At 41.3% G+C, this 21,854-nt stretch overlaps 2 protein-coding genes across 7 annotated transcripts in view; both read left to right on the top strand.

Moving 5' to 3' along the window:
• The window catches only part of rxrgb (retinoid X receptor, gamma b), a 30,816-nt gene extending 20,734 nt beyond the window's left edge, over positions 1 to 10,082 (top strand). For 5 of the 6 annotated variants that reach the window (XM_026158468.1, XM_026158467.1, XM_026158470.1 and 2 more), the window contains exons 2-10: positions 1,178 to 1,413; positions 3,977 to 4,121; positions 4,482 to 4,661; positions 5,094 to 5,254; positions 5,972 to 6,101; positions 6,586 to 6,718; positions 7,026 to 7,117; positions 8,087 to 8,192; positions 9,722 to 10,082. In XM_026158468.1, the coding sequence (XP_026014253.1) occupies positions 1,178 to 1,413; positions 3,977 to 4,121; positions 4,482 to 4,661; positions 5,094 to 5,254; positions 5,972 to 6,101; positions 6,586 to 6,718; positions 7,026 to 7,117; positions 8,087 to 8,192; positions 9,722 to 9,869 (1,331 nt within the window). In that variant the 3' untranslated portion in view covers positions 9,870 to 10,082. Of the gene's footprint in view, positions 1 to 1,177; positions 1,414 to 1,588; positions 1,605 to 3,976; positions 4,122 to 4,481; positions 4,662 to 5,093; positions 5,255 to 5,971; positions 6,102 to 6,585; positions 6,719 to 7,025; positions 7,118 to 8,086; positions 8,193 to 9,721 lie in introns of those variants that run through there. The other variant, XM_026158471.1, reaches the window with a different exon arrangement.
• A 998-nt stretch (positions 10,083 to 11,080) lies between these two features.
• lmx1a (LIM homeobox transcription factor 1, alpha) lies at positions 11,081 to 21,474 on the top strand. The gene is made up of 9 exons (XM_026159141.1): positions 11,081 to 11,377; positions 11,467 to 11,512; positions 11,874 to 12,054; positions 17,094 to 17,314; positions 17,716 to 17,894; positions 18,495 to 18,572; positions 18,944 to 19,025; positions 20,616 to 20,795; positions 20,967 to 21,474. The coding sequence occupies exons 2-9, from the start codon at positions 11,485 to 11,487 to the stop codon at positions 21,107 to 21,109; spliced, it is 1,092 nt and encodes a 363-aa protein (XP_026014926.1). The 5' UTR covers positions 11,081 to 11,377; positions 11,467 to 11,484; the 3' UTR covers positions 21,110 to 21,474.
• Positions 21,475 to 21,854: the final 380 nt, after the last annotated feature.

The following is a 21,854-nucleotide window of genomic DNA, read 5'->3' on the forward strand; positions in this document are numbered from 1 at the left end:
GCAGCTACAACACATGCATGAAATTACACACCATGCCCTGTTACCCAGCTGACTGACAGCTTTTCTAAGTAGGTCATCTATGTAAATGCCAGCCTGTCAGTTTACATCAATGGCCGCTGAGCAAAGTCAGCATCCTGTGACCAAAATCAGATGGGCTTCACTCTGTGTCGCTAAATTTACACTCCAAAAGGACACATGGCACCACTGGCCAACAATATATAACCCAAACCTGGATTCTAATTAGATAACATCATCATTTTGACAGTTGCTAGACTTTACGTTTTAAAGTGTGATTATTTAGTGTATCCATTCATGTGGAACCTCTAAACTGTTTCGAACCTTGAAGCTAATTTTTATACAAATGTATCAAATGACTAATGGTAATGTAGAGACGTCCTTTTTGAACAATCCACTGATTTCCGTCATCTGACTGTAGAGCATCATCCTGATCATCAGTTTGGTTTTATCCTCCACAACTTTACTGTTCAGGTCTTCGTTCTATAAATATTGTTTCAGAAAAAAAACACTGAACACATCGGCTCCGTACCAAATGACAAACTATAGTGGAGCCAGATTTATTTAGTTTTTCTCCTAGTTGGTGGAGACTTGATAGCTAACAAGGGTTTGATGTGGTTGAATTTTATTTTAATTTATTCGCCTCTGTTTATTAGTTTTATGTCTATTGTATCTGTGATTCAGCAAATCTGTGGTGTCGAGTTCAGCTTCATGAAGTCAGACAAGTCGGTATTGGTTTCAAACTTGTTACACTGTCACCCAATACCCCGAAAGTCATGCATTTTAGATTCAAGCAGTTTATTTTGGATGCAGCTAAAAACTGGCCTTGGGTGGATATTTTGATTTTCGTAATACACAAAATTCCCAGATTAATAGGTCCTTCCTAGGACCTAAGTTAGCAGAGATACAGTACTGGGTTATATAATGTTTCTGTTATTCTGCCGCTGTGTATATACATAAATATTAGAATCGCCTTTGAATAGTCTGCTGTTCAAGTGGCTTTAGATAGTGTCTGCTCAAAGTACAACTTCGCAAAGAAAGCATGTGTGGTAGCATGGATGCATTTGTTTGTGTAGGTGTACCTTCCTGATTCTTTTATTCCTAACTCCTAAATCCAAAGTATTTGCTTGTTCTTTTCAACATGCACCTTCTTCCTTTCCAGACTCTACAGGGCCGATGAGTACAGCCCACACCCACCCCCCTTTGATGGGCAGCATGGTGGGTCACCCATCAGTCATCAGCACCTCCAGGCCCTTACCGTCCCCCATGTCCACCTTGGGCTCACCAATGAACGGCCTGGCCTCTCCCTATCCAGTTATTACATCTTCCCTGGGCTCGCCCTCTGTATCGCTGCAGTCTACTCCCAACATGAACTTCGGACCACTCAGCAGTCCACAGGTGAGACATGTGGGGGTGTTTGGTCGTCAGAAGATAACAATGAATTGTTATTTCCCTAAATGGCTCGAGTATAAAGTTGCTTTTATGTATCCATGAAATTATCATGACAGGATTATTATTATTTTTGCATTTATATTTGAAATGTTTGTTCTTCTTTCACCATTCTCTGTCAAAGCGAACTCTTAAGGCAGGTAAGTAAAAAAAAAAAAATGCACCACTCAGAACCCCATTTGGAAATGCCAGAGAATGTGTTTTGAAGCAGAGTTTGTGTGTTTTAAGGTAGTGAAGAATGCAAATACTACTTGCTAGAACTGTTACTTTTGGCAAGGTGCACATGTATTAAATAACATGTTTTTCGGTGGTCATGTGCCTTTATTGCTTGGGATCTCCTCCAGCAGACAGGACTTTGAAGGTTAGCCATATCCAATGTGTTTGGCAGGCATAGCTTGGCTTTACTCTCACTCTTTTACCCTTCTGCTGACCTTTAAACTTTTCTCCCTAAAGGTCATCCATGAGTTCTGAATTACTACACTCATAGAATTGGACATATAAGACACAGTATGACTATTAATGGATTCCTGAAAGACGGAGAAAGGGCAGCCTAATTTTTCCTGGTTTCTCCTTCTTCCTTTGCGGATATTTCTATTTATTTGTTTTACTTTTATGTGCTCATTTAGGCATATACTAATAATACCAAGGCTCTTTACGTCACAGGAGCTCTGTTGCACTTTTTAAGCTCAGTGATTTGACAGTCAGCCATACAAACAGAAACAAAGATGTTTGGATGCATATGGTGCTTTCAAGGCTAGATTCAGGACCGTGCTGTTGGGAATAGCAGGCGATGATATACATTTTATGATAGAGATTTTGGCTTTTTTGCTGCATGCCAAAAACAAAGCTGCTGGCAGGTTTTTTATCATGTAATGTATGTTTTTCATGGAGTGAAGATTACGAACATGACAGTGTTAGCAACATGAGGCAACATGAAATCATTATTTTAATTACAAGGAGAAATGATGTGTAAATTTGATTTATTTGGATGATTGTGACTGACTTTGTTTTACATCATCACATTTGCTTTGGAGTAGCTGATAACTGATTTTCTGATCAGTTAAATAATCAGCGATTTAATGAATTCATCAATCAGCAAAAATTTACATGAAAAAAATCAATTTCATTTTACAGAAATCTTTACATATAGATTTAAAAAACAAACACGTGCATCACTCAGTAAACCTTGCATGTCTCGTGCAGTATTTTCTTCATACCATGTGTTGAATAAAAAATGTATGAAGCATCAATAATCCATATGCAGTGCTCGTAGCCGTTTTCTACAGCATCCTGTTGTCTGTGTAAAGCTGCATGTTGTCTAAACGACAGTTTAAAAACACTTATTTTTTTAGATCATGCAAAATTAATTATGAAAACTCTATGCTACGCTGAATAGCTGCTCACTACAGACACGCCAATAAGCGAGCACGCTGTTGCTGAAAGCTTATTTAGGGTGTGACCGCCTCCCTGCAGGCAGCCAGCATGCTGACATTAAACTGAATGACGGCAAAAAGAAACACTCTTGTGTGATGGTCTCTGCTGCAAATTCATGGATATAGAGTCCCAAATTCAGACTGCCATTGGAGAATATTGAGAGTGCACTTTGTAAATAAGTGATAGGATCTGTCAGAAGGATGTCCGATACTGTATATCATGCTGCATCATATACTACAAGGTATATGTAGGCCAGGCTTGTTTTTTTCTGGTTGGAATCTGGAGATCAAGCAAATATGCTTTCCATGTGTCTCTCTGAGAGAGGATCGACAGGCTGGACGATGATAAGAAGAGAAAGAAGCAGATATGAAGAAATCAAAGGAGGCTTAACTTGTTGCTCTTTTTTTGGGAAACATATTATATTACACATTATTTCTAAATTGGCCATACTTAGTGGTTTGGAGTCTTGATGTACCATATTTGGGAGTTACTCGTATATCTCGTGGGGTTCCTTGGGATCAGGTGCGAAACCCTACGCTGCAGTAAGAGATATAAATCATGTCAGTTGAAGTGTGCATTATTGTGCATCTACTTGGGATTGAAAGCTGTTGTAAGCACTGCTTAAGATATAAAAAAATGGCAGATAAAATACATTTGGCCTTCATTGGAGGTCTAACAGAAATGCCAACTGTCATCACAAAGCATAAAATTCACCATGAGTTCCCTCTGCTGCTGAGTTTGAGAACTGCGCCTGCTCCACGTGACTCCCCCTTCCTGCGACTCTCCCTGTCAGCAAACATTAAAAAACCTGTATGACAGGCCTCAGCCCCTCCTACAGGCTGAGCATGTGATCATACCAAGACACTTTCACAATAAAGTGTGTGGGTGGGGGAACAAAAAAATATGAGTGAGCGGAAGACAAAATGAGAAAATAGGGGAAGGGAGAGAGTGTCATGAGACTACCACAAACTTTTCACTCTTACTTCCCCTCTGCTTCCTCCTCTGCTCTGTTCCGTTCAGCTCTGGCCACCTCAGCTTTAATTCTTTGTTCTCTCTTCTCTCTTCCTGTCATCTGCAGATGAACTCTATGAACAGTGTTAGCAGCTCAGAGGACATCAAGCCTCCGCCGGGCCTACAGAATCTGGGAAACATCAACTACCAATGTACGAGCCCGGGAGGGATGTCAAAGCACATCTGTGCCATTTGTGGGGACCGCTCCTCAGGTAATGTTAGCATGCAAGGACGGAGGAGAGGGATGGGCAAGCATATTTACACTCCCACTCACCACCACAACTCCCCCCACCCAGATGAGAACAGATAGTAGACAAAGACGGACTTGTTTGAAGTCATTTGTTAAGTATTTTGTCAGGATTTGTGCCGTATGTTTCTGCAAATATCTTTTATCGGTGTGTTGTTACAAGTAGGTTGTCTATCATACAGAAAATAGTTAACACATTTCCAATCCTAATTCTAAAGATGTGCCCAGAAATTAGTCTACAAGCCAGTGCGACGCTTTATGCACTGTGACGCAAGCTGAATAGTGGTCCTAATCAATATTGATCCTGTGGCTTTATTCTCCTCAGGAAAGCACTATGGTGTATACAGCTGTGAGGGATGTAAAGGTTTCTTCAAGAGGACCGTGCGCAAAGATCTCAGCTACACTTGTCGAGATAACAAGGAGTGCCTGATTGACAAGCGCCAGCGAAACCGCTGCCAATACTGCCGCTACCAGAAGTGCCTGGCCATGGGCATGAAAAGAGAAGGTGTGTATGGAGGGTTAGAAAAAGGTTGGTTCGAAATTTTAACAATATGTGACATTTTGCAGTTAAAATAAAATCACATGTGGTTTTGTCTTGTAGTAAAACTATAATTTTCAGGTAAATTCAGTTTTGTTTATTGAATGTTCTATATAGCGCCAAATTATGACAAGAGTCGCTTCAAGGCGCTTAATATTGTAAGATGAAGACGCTACAAGAATAGAGAAAATCCCAACATTCAGACGTTCCCCTGTGAGCAAGTACTCGGCAAAAGTGGGAAGGAAAAAAACCTCATGGCAGAACCAGGCTCAGGGAGGCGCGGCTATCTGTCGCGACCGGTTGGAGGGGTTTTGAGTTATCTGCTAATATTACGGATTTTCTAGTCAACAATTCAGGATGTTTAAATGCTGTGTGGTTTTTTTGTGTGTCTGTGTGCAGCGGTGCAGGAGGAGAGGCAGCGTGGGAAAGAGCGGGGTGAGAATGAGGTAGAATCCACCAGCAGTTTCAATGAGGACATGCCTGTGGACAAGATCCTAGATGCTGAGTTGGCTGTAGAACCCAAAACAGAGACGTACAGCGACGGCAGCCCCGGGAACTCGGTAATTAATACAGACACTGGTCCATGTCTCTTTCACTGTTTGTATTATGAATCTGAGGCAGTTTTTCTGGGGAGAAACTAGATGCCAAGATGTGCTGTGCTATTAAGATATACTGATCTTATTATAAACATAAACACACAAGCTTGGCTAAATAGTTTTGAGTGTGAAGCTGAGACCGGATGGAATTGGGTCAGTTGAATATAAATAACACAAGCTGAGGAGTTTATGGGAATAAATCTAGGCTTTGCTCCAAAATTCTGACAAGCTACTTTGTGCAGTTGTCATAATCTCCTGGGTTAATCTGTTGAGATAATGTAGCCGAGCTGCCGAGTTGCTCTGGTCCAAAACTAACTCTTAAATCTGACAAGTTAGTAAACAAATTAAGTAAACACTGATTTAGCAATTTACTGGGTATGAGCTCAAGCACTTAAATGAATTTTAAAACCTAGAGGTTGGGTAACAAAGCCACAATTTAAAAGCTGTGCGGAACTTGAATTGAATTGTGCTTCAAGATATTTCCCTTCTTTGGTATGTAGAATTTAGGATTGTATTAAAACTACCGCAAGCAACGAGAGAAATTGTTGGTTTAAAAAGAGTCAAAAATAGCCACTGCTGCACCTGGTTACCAGCTGTTGCTAGAAAAGGTTTAGATGTCACTAACAGTGCCTACAATCACATTAAATCGGTCTGGCACTTGTCCTACATGTTCTTCTCCAGACCAATGACCCCGTCACCAATATCTGCCAAGCAGCAGACAAGCAGCTTTTCACCTTGGTGGAGTGGGCGAAAAGGATCCCGCACTTCTCCGAGCTCCCCCTCGATGACCAGGTCATCTTACTACGAGCAGGTAGACACGCAAACACAAACCAGTGCATGCAGCAAGCTTATGCTCACACAAATATCAGACCACACACTCATACACAGCAGTTTCCTGCAAGGGTAAACAGTCCTTTATCCTCCCTTTCCCCCCTCACTTTTTGTGTAGTATTTTCATTCAGCATAGTTGCCGAGCCGATGTCAAGCAGTCTATTTAAGTCTTTTTTTTTTTTTGTAACATCTAGTTTAATGGAGCAGTGAAACCAAAATAACTGGACCATTTGCAAGTCCCAGCAGTGCAGTTTGCTGCCAGTGCTGACCTCTGCTGGGAGGAGATTTAACACATGCCAGGACGATAAAGTGAAAAAGTCACAAAATGGATAATTAATTTTAAGCAAGCAGGGAAATCACAGAACATGTTTTGTGTATTTAATTTACACAAACTAAAGACGGGCTTTAAAGAGACGAGTGGATCGAGATGTCACTCGTTTTTCTTGTTCCTTTTTTGTGTCCAGGCTGGAACGAGCTACTAATTGCATCATTCTCGCATCGCTCGGTCACGGTAAAAGACGGTATCCTGCTGGCAACAGGTCTTCACGTCCACAGAAGCAGCGCCCACAGTGCTGGAGTTGGCTCCATCTTTGACAGGTAGGAAGGATTGAAAGATGAGACAAAAAGATAAAATAATGTGGCATTTAGACTCCTTCATGATTAACCTCTTAATTCTGTATATTTTTTGGTTGGAGGCAACCCCCCCCCCCAACACCACCGTTAACTGGCTGTAAATGTTACTAATGTCTTAACTGCATTCATTTCAGTGTGTTGTCATTTAAGCTAAGTACATATTTGCATAGAAATGCAAATTCTTTACTGAGAAATTATTCTAATTCTTGTACTGATTTAATTCAGTCCTATTTTTGTGACTAGTCATTGTTTCTTTCTTGATTTCCTGCAGAGTACTCACAGAGTTAGTATCTAAAATGAAAGATATGAAGATGGATAAGACGGAGCTCGGCTGCTTGCGAGCAATTGTCCTCTTCAATCCAGGTCAGTCTGGCCTCTTGAGACTGTTACATACCACCCAAAACAACATTTTCACCGACATTTCAGTTGTGTTATTTCACTGCTTATTTTAGTAACTGCAGAATCACTATACTGGATTCATGAAATTCATGTGAACATATTTGTCAAGTGCAATGTTGGTCATCATAATATTATGGCTAGTTGGAGAGATTTTACTGTGCACCCATGCGTTCCTAATGGCTCAGTCAGACTAGACTAAAAATAGGATAGTAATCTACTTTATATCAAGAAAAATTAGTGATTGCCCGGATTCTTTTTGCTGATTGTAAGTAGTTGCAGCAACCATTTTCAATTGCACAGGTGTCTTGGTAGAAGAAAACAGCTTTGCTGAGCACCTGTGTCATATAAATCAGTCAATTAACCATCCTGCAGCAATTAGGTCACTATTTGTGGAGGAATTTCTGAATCTCTGTTTAAAATTTATGAGGTTCTGGCTGGACTCTAAATGTAATGATGCATTCAGTTTCCCTTGGAAGCAGGGCTGGGAGTGACATCACTCCCAAGTTGAGTGTGTTCCAGTAGTGAAGTCAGAAAAACAGGATTTATTTTGTTCCTTAGCAAGTAGAGCCATTCATACCACGATGGGGATACAAGGTGATGTTTGTTTGGGTTTGTTGTTGTTTTTTAACTGAAAAACACAACAGCAACACATTTATGGTTCGAGCCTGCACGGTGTTCTGTACATGGCTTATTTAGCGAATCAAATATGTACAACAGTATTTTCACAGATTGAAAGTTGAGAACGCTGAAATTCAGACTTACAGCTTCAAATGGAATACACAGAATTTCTGTGTTGTTAGACAGCAAAAGATTTATGATTTTTGCTCACAGTTAACAGCCATGTTATCACAAACAGACTGCAGAAAATTGACTCCATTCGATCACAAACTAGCAGAATGACTTGTGTGTTTTGTTTTGGGTCTTTTTTTCCAGATGCAAAAGGTTTGTCTAACCCAGCAGAGGTTGAGGGGCTGAGAGAAAAGGTCTATGCTTCATTGGAGTCGTATACAAAACAGAAGTACCCGGACCAGCCTGGCAGGTAGGAACTGTTCCATTACAACATCGATCATTTTTAAACACATTTCTGCACTGGATGTAAAGAATAATAAGGATGGCAGCTTGCATTATATTAGTACACAGCTCTTATGCAAGTAAAAAACTTTTGCCTAACCACAACATTGCATTTAAAAGGATGTAGGCTGATAACGCTATTTGTAACTGCAAATTGTTGCCATTGACTGTATTTTTTATTTGGGAGCTGATTGAGAGCAACAGGTATTAGAGGTAAAAGCAGACACTGCAAACTTCCTGAAAAGTCAACACATCACAGCTGAGATGCAGAAAGAACGCTTAAGAATATTTTGGTCACTATTGAGATCACAGTTATTATTATTATTATTACCCCATGAATATTTCACCTCACTGAAAAAACGTTTAATGGTGAAATTATGACATAAAGTGCACATGATTGAAGTGAAACTAGCATGCCACAGCCCGGCAGTGAAAAAGATCACCACTGCAACATGTAATACTTTTTCTTGTTTGTTTTCATTAATCTAAATCATAAATCTCTGAGCAAAGAATTGATTTTTGAAAGGTAAATGTAACACTAGCTTGACTTTCTTTGAAATGGCTTACTGTGTACGGTATGTTGTCTCATGAAAAGTGAGATGTTTACAATATTAAAAAAAAAATCTTGATATGCACTCACTATATTCTTTATTAGGAACATCTTGCTAGTCCTTTTGGGCCATATCGATATGATCGCTGCATGTCTATGATGGGATTCTCACGTTCCACCACATCCCAAAGGTGCTCTATTGGATTGAGATCCGGTGACTGTGGTGTTTTATCCTGCTGGAAAAAGCGGAAAATGGGAACACTGTGATCAATAATGATATAGTCAGCACCAATGTTCAGATAAGCAGTGATGTTTAAAGCGATGCTCAGTTGGAGCCCAAAATGTGCCAAGAAAATATCTCCCACACACACACACTACCACCAACAGCAGCCTGAATTGTATACAGGGCATAGTGCATCCATGTTTTCATGGTGTTTGCACCAAATTCTGACCCTATTATTCTAATGTCACAGTAAAAATTGTGACTTATCAAATGAGACATTGTTTGTCCATTCCTCTGTGGTTCAATTTAGGTGGCGCTCTGTCCTTTAGCAGGTGACCCGGTGTGGTCTTGTTGCTGCTGTAGGCCATCTGCTTTAAAGTTTAATATGTTGTGCATTCAGAGATGCTCCCATGCATGTATTTTCTTTTTTGGACTATTCTCTGCAAACCGTATAGATGATTGTCACCTTTCGTCCTGAACTTCAGCAGGTCATCTTGATCATGTCTACATGACTAAATGCAGAGTTGCTGCCATGTGATTGGCTGATTAGATATTTGCATTACAAAGCAGGTGAACAGGTGTATCAAACAAAGTGGCTAGTGAGTGTGTGTAAAATATGGCTTTTTTTTTTTTTTTTTTAAACAACTTTGAACATGTGTGGAAGTGAGTTTTAAGCTCAGTTGTTCTCGCCTCACTATTTGGCACGACTTTTTATTATTCTCAGGTTTGCCAAACTGCTGCTGCGCCTGCCTGCCCTGCGCTCCATCGGCCTCAAATGTTTGGAGCATCTGTTCTTCTTCAAGCTAATTGGGGACACGCCTATTGACACCTTTTTGATGGAGATGCTGGAGGCTCCGCATCAGATCACATGACACACGTCTTCCCCTTTCCCTTGTACATACTCCCGCATCATAAGCAATATGATGATGGAATTAAAAAGACTTGATTGAAATGTAAAACAGCTTATTTTGTACCCATTTTAAAAAAAAAAATGCAATTAAAATGTTTAAAAAAAAATGTGGTTGTGGGGATGGTGGAGTCATAACTCGATAAATTCCAATAAAGTTGGTTTGGAATTTTGTAAATAGCTAATTTCAGGTGTTTGTTTCAAAAGCCACCAAATGCAAAATTTGAAGAAAAAAAAATCATATTTTATTCAAAGCAGAATTGTATAAAACAAAAACCATGCCTGAATTTCTTAAACGTGTCTGAGAATTCTTACAGAATAAAGTTATTTAAAAATGTACATGAAATATTTTGTGCATTGTGTTAATGCCTTATCACATTTTCTTTTATTAGCTGTGTTTGGTATCAAATATAAAGTGAACCTGCTATTTTCACTCCTCGTCCACCAGATGGCGTCCACAGAGTGCCATCAAGACGAGAGACGCTGCTTCACAGCATTTTTTTTTTTTTTAGAGCTGTTTGCACGGATTCCTGTATCCTCCTCGTGGCTACGGTCTGTCAGAGTTACATGACTCGTCAGGGCCTCTGCAGGCTTCAGCATCACGAACTGCCAGGACCTCATCACAAAGACCTTTGATTTCATTAAGACGTCTTGGTGAAGATAATCCACGAAGAAATAGGAATCTAGAGAGAACAAAAAAAGAAAATAAATCTACGTCGGAATATGTGCCTATACTGGAATGAGTCAGTATGTTGGCTGATATGTAACAAAATCCGCACGGGTTTGCAGTTGTCCGCAATAGTTGCAACTGGAGCTAGAATATAAAATAGCATACAGCCATATCTTGCTCACATGTTTCAATAGGAAAAATAGATGTTGTTATTTTGCAAAAATCATTGGAATCTCTATGATCCCATTTACTGCCAAGACTGGGCTAAAGTGAAACTTTGTGAAGCCACTAATTCGCAGAAAAACCAAACTGATTATTTAAAGCTTTGGGGGGGGGAATCATCACTTAAGTGTGTGACCTTTTAACCTGCAGTTTACTGTGTTATCAAATCACAATTTGAATACTACTGGCATTGAGGCTTGGCGAGAGAGACACACAAGCGTGGGGGAGAGAGCGAGTGACCGAGGGAGGAGAGAGAGTGCCTGGCAGAGAACGAGAGAGAAGGAGAGAGAGAGAGGTAACCTGCACCTGCACATGGAGGAAGTCTTACTCTGTTTCGCGCTCGCTCTCTCTCACTCTCTTTCCCGTTCACCCCTAATAGGATAATTGATAGACAGCCCAAATAGTCAATAACTGTGGACTCAGCGAGGTCGCTGGAAGCACTAAGCAGAAACTTTGATGCGCTGCTCTCTGCTCCGAGGAGCAAGTTGCAGGGGAACTTTGAGTGGCGGAGATGCTCTGAGCAGGACTGGGAGTTCATAACCAAAATCCTTCGCTGCTGACCGGAAACTCGCATTTTACAGGTATGCCACTCTTCTTAGAAAACTCTAAGAAAAAAATCTTAGAAAAATGTTTTCCTTAAATTAAACCTTGGTGAAAATATATTTCGCAGCTTCTTCAGGGAACAGCAATGGTGGATATACCGGATACATCCTTAGGTAAGTAAACATGTATTTTATCAATATATTGAGATTAGATTCGTTTATTTTAAGCAACTTCATTTGTTGTTGTTTTTTATCAGCTCAACAGAATTACTCAGTTGCTAGAATTTAACAATTTGAAATTTTAAAAAAGTGCTAACTTTAAAATAGTTGTTCAAATGTATATCGCTCTTATAAAACACACGCACACATTTCCTCTGATTATAAAAGAGGAAAAGTTTGGTTAATTTGCCAACCTTCGTCTAGTTCAGCCACTTGGTTAGGCAAACAACAAAATTTGCCAATTTTCATTTCTTCAGTTTTATCCTTCTCGCTGAACCAAAATATTTACCAATTAAAGGATTTCCGTGCATTGCAGATGTGAATCGGAGGGCAGTGTGTGCAGGATGCCATCGGTTGATCAGAGACAGATTCCTGCTCAGAGTCACTGACGGCCTCTGGCATGAGGACTGCGTGCGGTGCGCAGCGTGCGGGGACGCGCTCACGAACTCCTGCTTTCTGCGGGACCGCAAACTTTACTGCAAACGGGACTATGCTGAGTGAGTTATTATTTATAACTGTTTGGTTCATAGGTGGCGTAAGTAGTAGTTCCTTTTTCACGGGAAATCACCAATTTCAACTTTAACCAAGACGTGACAAAATAAAATTTGCAACTTGGGCACATATAATGCAACACACGCAGGCATGTTAAGAAAAAACTACCTAATATTTCTCATACAGTTAAAAAAAAAGAAAAAAAAACATATTAAACGACTCTAACCATTAAAATGTTTGAATAAGCGTTTTAACACAACACTAAACTAATAAAGTTCTAAATAAGGTAGTAGTCGTTTTATGCAGCCTCCTGCAAAAATATAATCATGATATAGAAAAATATATATGACCTTTTCTGCCATTAAAAAAAAACAACTATGTTATTTGACTTCAGTTTTGATCATTTTATTCTGAGGGCCAAACCTGATGGTGTATCATTAAGGTCATTTTTGCAACAGTACAGCTTTGTCCAGACTTGACCTTGACTAAGAAAGTGTGTGTGTGTGTGTGTGTGTGTGTGTGTGTGTGTGTGTGTGTGTGTGTGTGTGTGTGTGTGTGTGTGTGTGTGTGTGTGTGTGTGTGTGTGTGTGTGTGTGTGTGTGTGTGTCTGAGAGATAAAGAAAATAACTTTCTCATAAGTCCAACATAAATATTTCTAATCCTTCTTAGTGTTGTATTGGGTAGACATGGATGCATTTTGTGTGCAGTTGTGTTTAAATGTGTGTATATGCCGTAATATGACTTCCAGTAAACTTGGCACAGTGCACTGAGAGAACAAGGTGACTGTAGGAGGAAGGGGTGGCAAGGGAGCTGGAATGTAAGAAAACTATTGTATTGTGCTGCGTTCGTCCGTACATGCACATGCACACACACAATAATGTGGTCACACCTTCATGCACAACCAGGGGTAAGGCTCAACTGACACATTGTCAAAATGTGTTAAAATTTTGAGGCCCACTGACGTGGCAACTGCAAGCTGGGGACAACATATGGTCCCCCACCCATCCACACACACAAAAAAAAAAAAAAAAATCACCTACTGCTCATGCCCTCCTACCTCATTCACCAGCTCATCCCCCCTCAGCTTCCAAATACACTCTGCACACCCTAAAAGGCAACAACTCACATTATTTTTGAACAATTTGGTAATGGCTGTTCTGCCAAGCACACAGGGAAGCAAGGAAATGTTTCAACACACTCATGTTGGAGACATATACCTTTAAAGGAGACGGAGTGTTTTAGAAAAATATGTAGATTTAATTTCTGTAAAACAAAACAAAAAAATTAATGTACTTAGTGTCTTCAGTGGAGATAATAACACTTGGCGAAAACACGTAGTAAAGACTTGTACTGAGAGGTAATTAGGAGTGCACAGCCATATGTCAGAAGGTCTGGTGCATCCCTACAAGAGGGACGGTGAGGATGGTGTGAACTTATTTTGGGGGACAGTGCGCTCCATGAGCCCTGGCGTTATGCGCCGTGGCATCTGGAAAGCTCTTCACACAGCAGCCCCTGTGTTGAGCAATGGGACAACGCCCAGCCGACCGTGAGTTATCTGACCTGATCAATTAGCAGGAGGCCTGGTGCCAAAGCTCCACCTCTGAGTCCACCCGTCATCCTTCCACCCCTGCTGTCCTGTCTGGAGTTACGACACCCAATAACACATGAGCACTACTTTTGACCACAATGAGGGTTTTAAAACTGTGCCAGTTTTTTTTTTTCTTCTCACCAACAAACTATGTCCTGCTCCCCCGTTCGGCTGATGCAAAACAAGTGTGATTATTCCATACTGTGACAACATTTGTCTTTTACCACATGCTGCATCGTCTGACTGAATCTTGCTTTGTTTTTACCTTTGTTTCACCATGAAGCCTGGCCCATTCATGTGGTTTATAAGACAATAATGCTAATATTTGCCAGTACCAGAGGACCGTACAGATTTCAGTTTTATATATATTTATGCATCTAAAATGTTTCTTTTTAATAACAAGTAGGAACATGAGGATATAATATATGTGCCACAAAGGAATAATAACATTAAAAAAGGGTTGAAAATTAAAAAATTAACTTAATTAAAGTAGTTTATCTCTTTTTGGATGATCTAATATGTGTGATATAACAAACAAGATGCATAAAAACATTTTTGTTTTAACAGAACTTTACTGATTTTCATTGTCTGTCCCAGTTACTGTGGCAGACAAGACTAACTTAAGCATATTTAAACTCATTCAGTATCTGAGAAAGTCATCACAACAAAAATAAATAAATTCAACATGTTTTCATATCATAATACTTTCTGATAGTCATTTTTTCCTCTTTAATGTAATTTTTGATTATATCAAAACACTTTGAATTAAATTTTTTATTTTTATAAAGACCAGCTGAGCAGAGGGGTTTTTGCACCTCAAGCGTGGGGGGGGGGATCCATCTGTTTTTCTTCCTCTTATCCAACCCGAGGGTTGCATTGAAAAAACACGGTATTTAAGCGTTAATTATAAAGTCATCGGCAGTATGTGTTGTATTAGCTTGCAGTCATTTCCCCACATTTTAGAGAAGCTGCTGAAGCTTTTCTAACTGTAATCATTAATTTACAATAATCTGATTCATTTAGACGACTGAATGCAGTTGTTTTTAATAATGCTTGTTTTATTCCATAGTTTATACATTGGCTGTCTGACCTGTAGTGACTCCAGTTTTCTGAAGCCGAATGCAGAATCCTGTCTGGCAGCGTGTCTTCAGCTTGGTTTAGGTTAACTAAACGGTTCAGCGGGCAGGTGGACCGGACAGCAGATTGGTCGTCAGATCTTCGGTGTGACTCGCTGTGCACTTGACCTGACGATCTGTATCTGATACATAGCTCCCGCTGGTGTGTGCGTTCAGCAATGGATCTAAGTTAACCTGATCCAGAAACAAGATCTGCCTCTCTGCTTGTCCACTAGACCAGCAGTCTGAATGCCTGACTGCCAAAGGTCAGCACTGAAGTCAGAGCAAGAACAATGAAAGAGGAGGACTTGAGGAAAACTGTGAGTTTGTCTGTGTACATTTCTGCTAAACACTCATCTTTTTATACAGTGCTTCTGCATTAGGAGTGCCTCACCCAGACCATGTCAGTGTGGAGGAGTGCAAAATTTTGCTGACTTACTCCTCTGTAATGATCTTGTCACTAATTGCCATGTCTAAATCCAGCGTGACTGAGTGTTCCCGCTCTCCTGGCCGAGCCTCTGGGCCAATCATGTCAGCGGAAACTCTGAAATATTAAACACCTTGAGCCACTCCATAAGTATTGGAGGTACTCTTACCTTTGCATTAACGACGCTTAAGAGTACTGGGGATAATTAGACGAACTGGATAAGGCGTATAATGGAAAAGCGCTTCTCGAAACACGAATGATCTCAAAACATTAATGCCCATAGTTTCTTCTCCGCTGGCATTAGCATCATACTGAGATGTCAAATCAAATGCTTTGCGGTATCTCAGAGACCCAGAAACATTCAGGGTATTTCCTCTGCCACACTTCCTTTGAAATATTTGATTGATGCATCTTGTGTTGCCACAGGAATGCACATTCCACAGACGGTATGTTGACCATATTAAAGCACATACCATTGAAGCTGTGGGGCAGACAACTCAGATGGGTCAAGCAGACCGACCCTCCTGAGCTTCTGGGAAGGGGCTCTTACCATCGCCATAGTGACCCCAGAGCAACAGTAAGAGGTCTTAGCAATGTCTGGCTTTAGGACGTACGAGCTCCGGAGCCTTTGACAGGGATGTGTGTGTGTGTGTGTGTGTGTGTGTGTGTGTATATATATATATATATATATATATATATATATATATATATATATAAACAATTCTGTAACTGTAACTTCGGTCGTTGCTGTGCTTTTTGGAAGTCGAATTTCCCAGAGGAACCCACCCGAGGGATTAATAAAGTTCTATCTTATCTTATCTTATCTTATCTTATGTCAACATGGCTGTTAGTTTTATTTTCAACTTAAAAATTTATTTGCTTGGAAATATTGTTCTCATTCGGAATTTGAAATATATCCAAAAATTAATTAATTTGCTTAAGTTTGGGTGTATTTTTTTTCTAGGTAGTGTAAAAAATTTCAGTATCTTTGTACTATTAAGAAGAAAGTTAATAAAAACAACATTACACAATTTATTCAAATTAACTTATTAAAGTAAATAAAATAGATTCAATGTGATTAGGACATACAGAATAATAATTGTGGTTATTAATGTGTCCATGCACAGTGTTAGAATAACCTCCAATGCTCCTATTTTCTGATGGTTTCACAGTATCAAGAAAAAGACTTTCTCATGAGGCACATGGAGTATTTTTATTTGGAAACAAAAAAGGGGAAAAGCTGTCACTTTCTCATGCCTCTGTGCTGACTGCTCTGGTGACCTAGTCAAGTCTGGAGACAAACGCCAGCTCCAGAATGATGACGCATCATCCTGCGTGACAGACCCAAAATGCGGAGGTGCCAGCCAGCGGACAATGGTCCTGCTGCTTGAGGGCTGGCTCTGTCTTTGTCTACTTCTGGTTAAGCAGACTTACGGATAATTCCACGGATAATTCCTGGGACCAGTGGCTCAGTCTCTCCCACCAGGAGATCTGATTCCACCCCTCTGCCTGGAGCCATGGCCTGCCGAGAGCTTTTCTCCTGCCTCCCCAGGAGCGCAGCCTCGGACACGGCAGTCGGAGCCACGGCAACAGTCTCTGAGGCTAAGCTCACCAGTACTGGTTGCCAGGCGCTAAGATACACACCCGACACACTAAGGGTATGTGTCTGAGTGGTCCGGGCAGGAGGGGGGGAAAGGCGAGAGAAGTCAGGCTGGCGGTTGTTTTGAGTGACAGCTCGACTCAGCAACATTCTCAAAGTCTACCCAGCATTTTTTGGTTTTCTCATAGAGTCCCATCTTACTGATGTGTGAGGGGGTCCTCAAGTGTCTAAAGAAAACAAAATCCCTATTCTCTGTTATTTACTCAGCTCTCACACTTTCTCTCTCTGTGCGCTTGCTTTCCTCCACTGTTCAGTCTGTTTGCAGTGCGTTGTGCAGGGTGCACAGAAGCCATCTCTCCCGCAGAGCTGGTGATGCGTGCGGGGGCCGCTGTGTTCCACCTGCGCTGTTTCACCTGCAGCGTTTGTTCCTGCCGCCTGCAGACAGGAGATCGCTGCGTTCTCAGGGAGGGACAGCTACTATGTGCCAGAGAGGGCTACCACCAATGTCTGGCCAGTCCTAGCTCTTCTGAAACAGGTACAGAAATTGCATGCTTTCATGCTGCTCTTTGATTTGTAATAAATTCACAATCCATTTTGATGATTAAATCCCACTTTAAGAATTCAAACTCTGTCCAGCATTGGGTAAAATAAGCACATTTTAGTTTGAGTAACTAACTGTAACAGTGCAATAAAAACATTGCCAAAATAATGATTCAAGTGAAGTGGTAAAATACCAGTTCAAGTTGGGACATAAAAATCATCCTGGGAGACACAGAAAAGCCCAAAACTCAGCCCGACATCAGCCAGGTTGATGTAAAGTATCTGCATTTTAAACAAAAACTAAAATTCTTATAAAAAAATATTTAAACATTAGCAGGCATGAATTTTCCTGTTTTTATGTGAATATTTTCAATCATATCTATGCCTGTCTTCTAGGTAAAAGTAATGATGAAGATGAAGAAGTTGAGGAGGAATCTGGAAGGATTGCAGGCAGAAAAGTTAAATCAGATGATGTGGAGAGCAAACGCCCCAAAAGACCTCGCACTATTCTGACCACTCAGCAAAGACGCACCTTTAAAGCATCCTTTGAGGTCTCCTCCAAGCCTTGTCGAAAGGTAAACAAAAAAAATATCTTCTGTTACTTTGCATTCAAGTTAAAACTATGAATCTATTTCATATGAGGACCTAACATAGACATTTTAGAAATTTTCATACAGCACTGTCTCATCTTTACACTTATTTTATTCATTGTTTAAAACAAGGTGCAAGGGCTAAGCCTTTTACTAGCTTGTACAATCCAGAGACCCTTTTACCTCATATTGTGAAAGAAAGCCCTTGTACCATGTGTCACCTTGACAGAATGAACAAAAGAAAGGAGAAAACTTCATTCAAAAATATGTGACATGGTTTCATGTATCTTCTGTACATTATTATCACTGTACTGCGGGTGGGTAGTTGGGCAGTTTTGTTATAAGTGACATTGCTAAATTCCTCATGAACTGACTTTAAAAGTACCAAAGTAAAGATTTTTGAAAACATAGCAGTTATTTTCACAAAACAAATAAGCATCATGAGTGTTTCTTTAAGCAGTTTCTGCCTCTTTGCTAAATTTGTGATGTGACGCAGATTTTTATTATCCTTCAAATGACCTCCTCATTCTTTTTTTTTACCCTCGCATTCTGTCTTTGTGTTGCCCTCCTGAATCTTAATCCAAGGTAAGAGAGACCTTGGCAGCTGAGACTGGTCTGAGTGTCCGGGTGGTGCAGGTCTGGTTCCAGAACCAAAGAGCCAAAGTAATTCAAAGTACACACACGCGCACGCACACACACACACACACACTCATGCACTGCTAATAAAAGCCTTCTTTCTGCACTGTATTCGTAAGCCAGAGTGGAAATCAGCCTGGTTATCTGTTCATACAGGAAACTGATGACATCTCATGGAGAGATCACTGTAGATTAAACCCAATATTTCCTCACAATTTGGGCTCATGTGTGGCTGCCCTCTACTTCATTCTTGATACTTTACAACTGAGTGAACACAAGCATACTCCTGGGTGGTAGATGGACTGTGGAGTGGGAGGACAGTTTTTTACAGTAGACTTGAGGATTTGACTGCACTGAGGCATTAAAGAGCTTTAATGTCTCTCGATGCATGTTTTTAGATGAAGAAACTGGCCAGGAGACAACAGCAGCAGGAGCAGCAACAGACTCAGGAACAGTGTGAACACCCATCGCATCACACAGGTATTATTCATAATTGCTTTTGTTCTCGCTGTAAGAAAAGGTACTGTTTTCTCTATTTATTTATCAGTTTCTAATAGGTAATGGGAAATACCTTGACTAAAGATTTTATTCAGCCTTTAAGTTATAGAAAGTTCAATTTTTTTTTTTTTTACCTTTTTATTGTTTATTTTATTTTATTTTTACTTGTTTGATACGGGACAGACTGGGGAAAAGAAAGAGGGAAAGAAAAACAGCGGGGAAGAGGGACGGGGATAAAGGGCAAAAAAACCCAAAACAACAACAACAAAATAAGCAGACAAAAAATACATCTATCAATCACCTGGATCACCTGTTGAGAAAGAAAAAAGAGAAAACAAGCAGAAGAAAAAAGAGCAACATAATAAACAACATCGCGATGATCTATGTGAATATAACTGTAAATACTAAATATTAAACATTATTGTGCAGCACGTAAGATCGACAGCACACAGTGTGCTTTGAGGTAGGAGTCAAAAAGGGTTTAGTTTGTGTGTGTGAGTCCCCGTGTGTACACCTGTTATCATGAGCGCGCTTGTATTTAAAAGGTTCCTTCAAATAATGATCTGCTAGAGGGTGTGGGGGGGCCACAGCCCCGTCCTCCAGGGCATGAAGCAGGTATGGAGGAGATCAAAACTCCAGACATCCAGAGACCCTCAGAACACAAGAGACCAAGGAAGACCAACAGAGGGGCAGCCGCGCCACTGTCCCAGAAAGAGCTGAGGAGAGCCCCAGATGAGGGGTCACTCAGCAGCCGCGGAGCAGAAGCCAGGGAGAGTTGCAGTGACGCGCCCGTGAGCTCTGCCGGCAGCCAGCTGTGCCTGAGTGACCGAGCCCCAGGCCGAGAGGCCGAGGGCACCCCACCCCCGAAGTGGCCCGAGCGAGCCCCAGGCTCCAGGCCCCGACAAGCAGCCACCAAGGAGTGAGCCGGTGTGTACCTGGACGCCCATCCACAGACACAAAGAACCACCAACGCACCGATGTCTGATGTCAGGCCCTCCAAACTTTGGAGGGCCTGAGATGTCCCCAGAGAGGTGGCGTCTGATACCCAATCTGACATATAGACACAGACATACAGGCACACACAGACACAAACATCCATTCCCACCCTCATGCTCTCATATGCAATTACTCAACACTCACCCAACGTGGAGACAGACATAAAGAGAAACTGTACACACAATCACACTCCCCAAGCGTACTCTAAGCCCCAGGTCTAGGTACCCTTGCCCCTGGAGGGGGAAACTGCACCAAGACCCAGGTAGTGTTACCCTTTTCCCTGGGGTGGAGAGAAGCAGACTGCCCCGGCTCGGCAGCAGCAGGGAGGCCCCACATTCCAGACCCCAATCGGACGGCCAACTTCTCCTCCCAGCCCCCCCGCTCCAGCAGGCCGCAGAGAACGGGGGTGTGAGAAGACTCCAAAGTTTAGAGCTAAAATTTAGCTTTTAATTGTTTTGAAGGGCTTTCTGCAGTTAAAACAGGCTAAAATCATTAACAGAGAACTCTGTTACTTTAACTACATTAACTCATAAACACACAGCTCTGTGATCTCCTTTGGTTTCCTATGCTTCATAGCGCCCTCCAGTGGCAGTGTGACCTCTGAGATGAAGCACCTCGGGTCCTCTTATGTCCATATTGAACTGCAGCAGCAGCAGATGGGAATGACCACACTGGAACAGCAGGACTGGGACATGGACCCCTTCAGACAGGGCCTGACCCCGCCTCAGATGCCAGGGGATCACATGCATCCTTATGGTAAAAGATCTCAACGCAGTCAAATCCTCAGCTTATTTTAAGCCTTTTGTAAAACAAACATGAAATAAACATAATTTTAAAAGTAAAAAAATGTACTTTTGATATTGCTGGTATTAATTTAAACTTCCAATAGTAGTTGAGATACAAAATAATAATTTATATCTTTTTAAGGTTTCAAGAGCCTGTATGGCGATGTGGACAGAGACCCGCTGTGTCATATGGCTGACGGCGACTGCCTCTCTCTTGGCGACTCCTCGCCACTCACTCCTATTGACCGCCTCTACTCCATGCAGGACTCGTACTTCACCTCGTGAGGGTGGCTATCAGATTCAGACAGACTGAATTTATCTCAGAAATGTGGTAATTTGGTACGTGGACGTAAAATGTTAGAAGGGGACAGGGGTACACTCACAGTGATACCATGCAATACTATACCATGTTCACCTCTATACAAACCCAATTACACTCCTGCATCTTATGCTTTAAAATCTCTTCGGAGTCTCCTGTACGTGCATGACACTGAACTCTCATTATATTTGAATGCCAGATTATGAGAGCGTAACTGCATCTACTCATGTAAATAGTTGACTGGGTGTGTATTTGTATTTATTCTCCAAATGTGTGTGTATGCTGTTCATCTCGATCGAATTAACAATAATCAGAAAATAATAAACATGAAACGGTGAATGTTCACTATGGTGTTACTACAAACCACGGGGTGATTTGTCCATATGAAAATGGGATATTCATGCTGAGGGTTAGAGGCAGGTCAGTCCATCCTCAGTGCTTATCAGTCCGATCTAGGTGACGGGTCAGTGAGACATCTTCTCCTGGCTGTTGAATGGATCGTCAGATTGTAAAATGCTGGGCTATGACAGCCGTATGGGTCAGTGGCAGGTAAGCATCACATCCACGCCGCCATCATCAACGCTCACATTGTGCTTTTCTTGGTCAAAGGCCTTTGCTGCATTTTTCTGCCTTTTCCTTCCTTCAGTCAAAGAGGATGGGAGGAGGGGGAGGTGGGGGACCACCCAGGCGCTGTGCCCAGCTGGAATGCAC

Source organism: Astatotilapia calliptera, chromosome 23 (assembly GCF_900246225.1).
Source record: "Astatotilapia calliptera chromosome 23, fAstCal1.2, whole genome shotgun sequence".
In the NCBI taxonomy this organism is placed as follows: Eukaryota; Metazoa; Chordata; class Actinopteri; order Cichliformes; family Cichlidae; genus Astatotilapia; species Astatotilapia calliptera.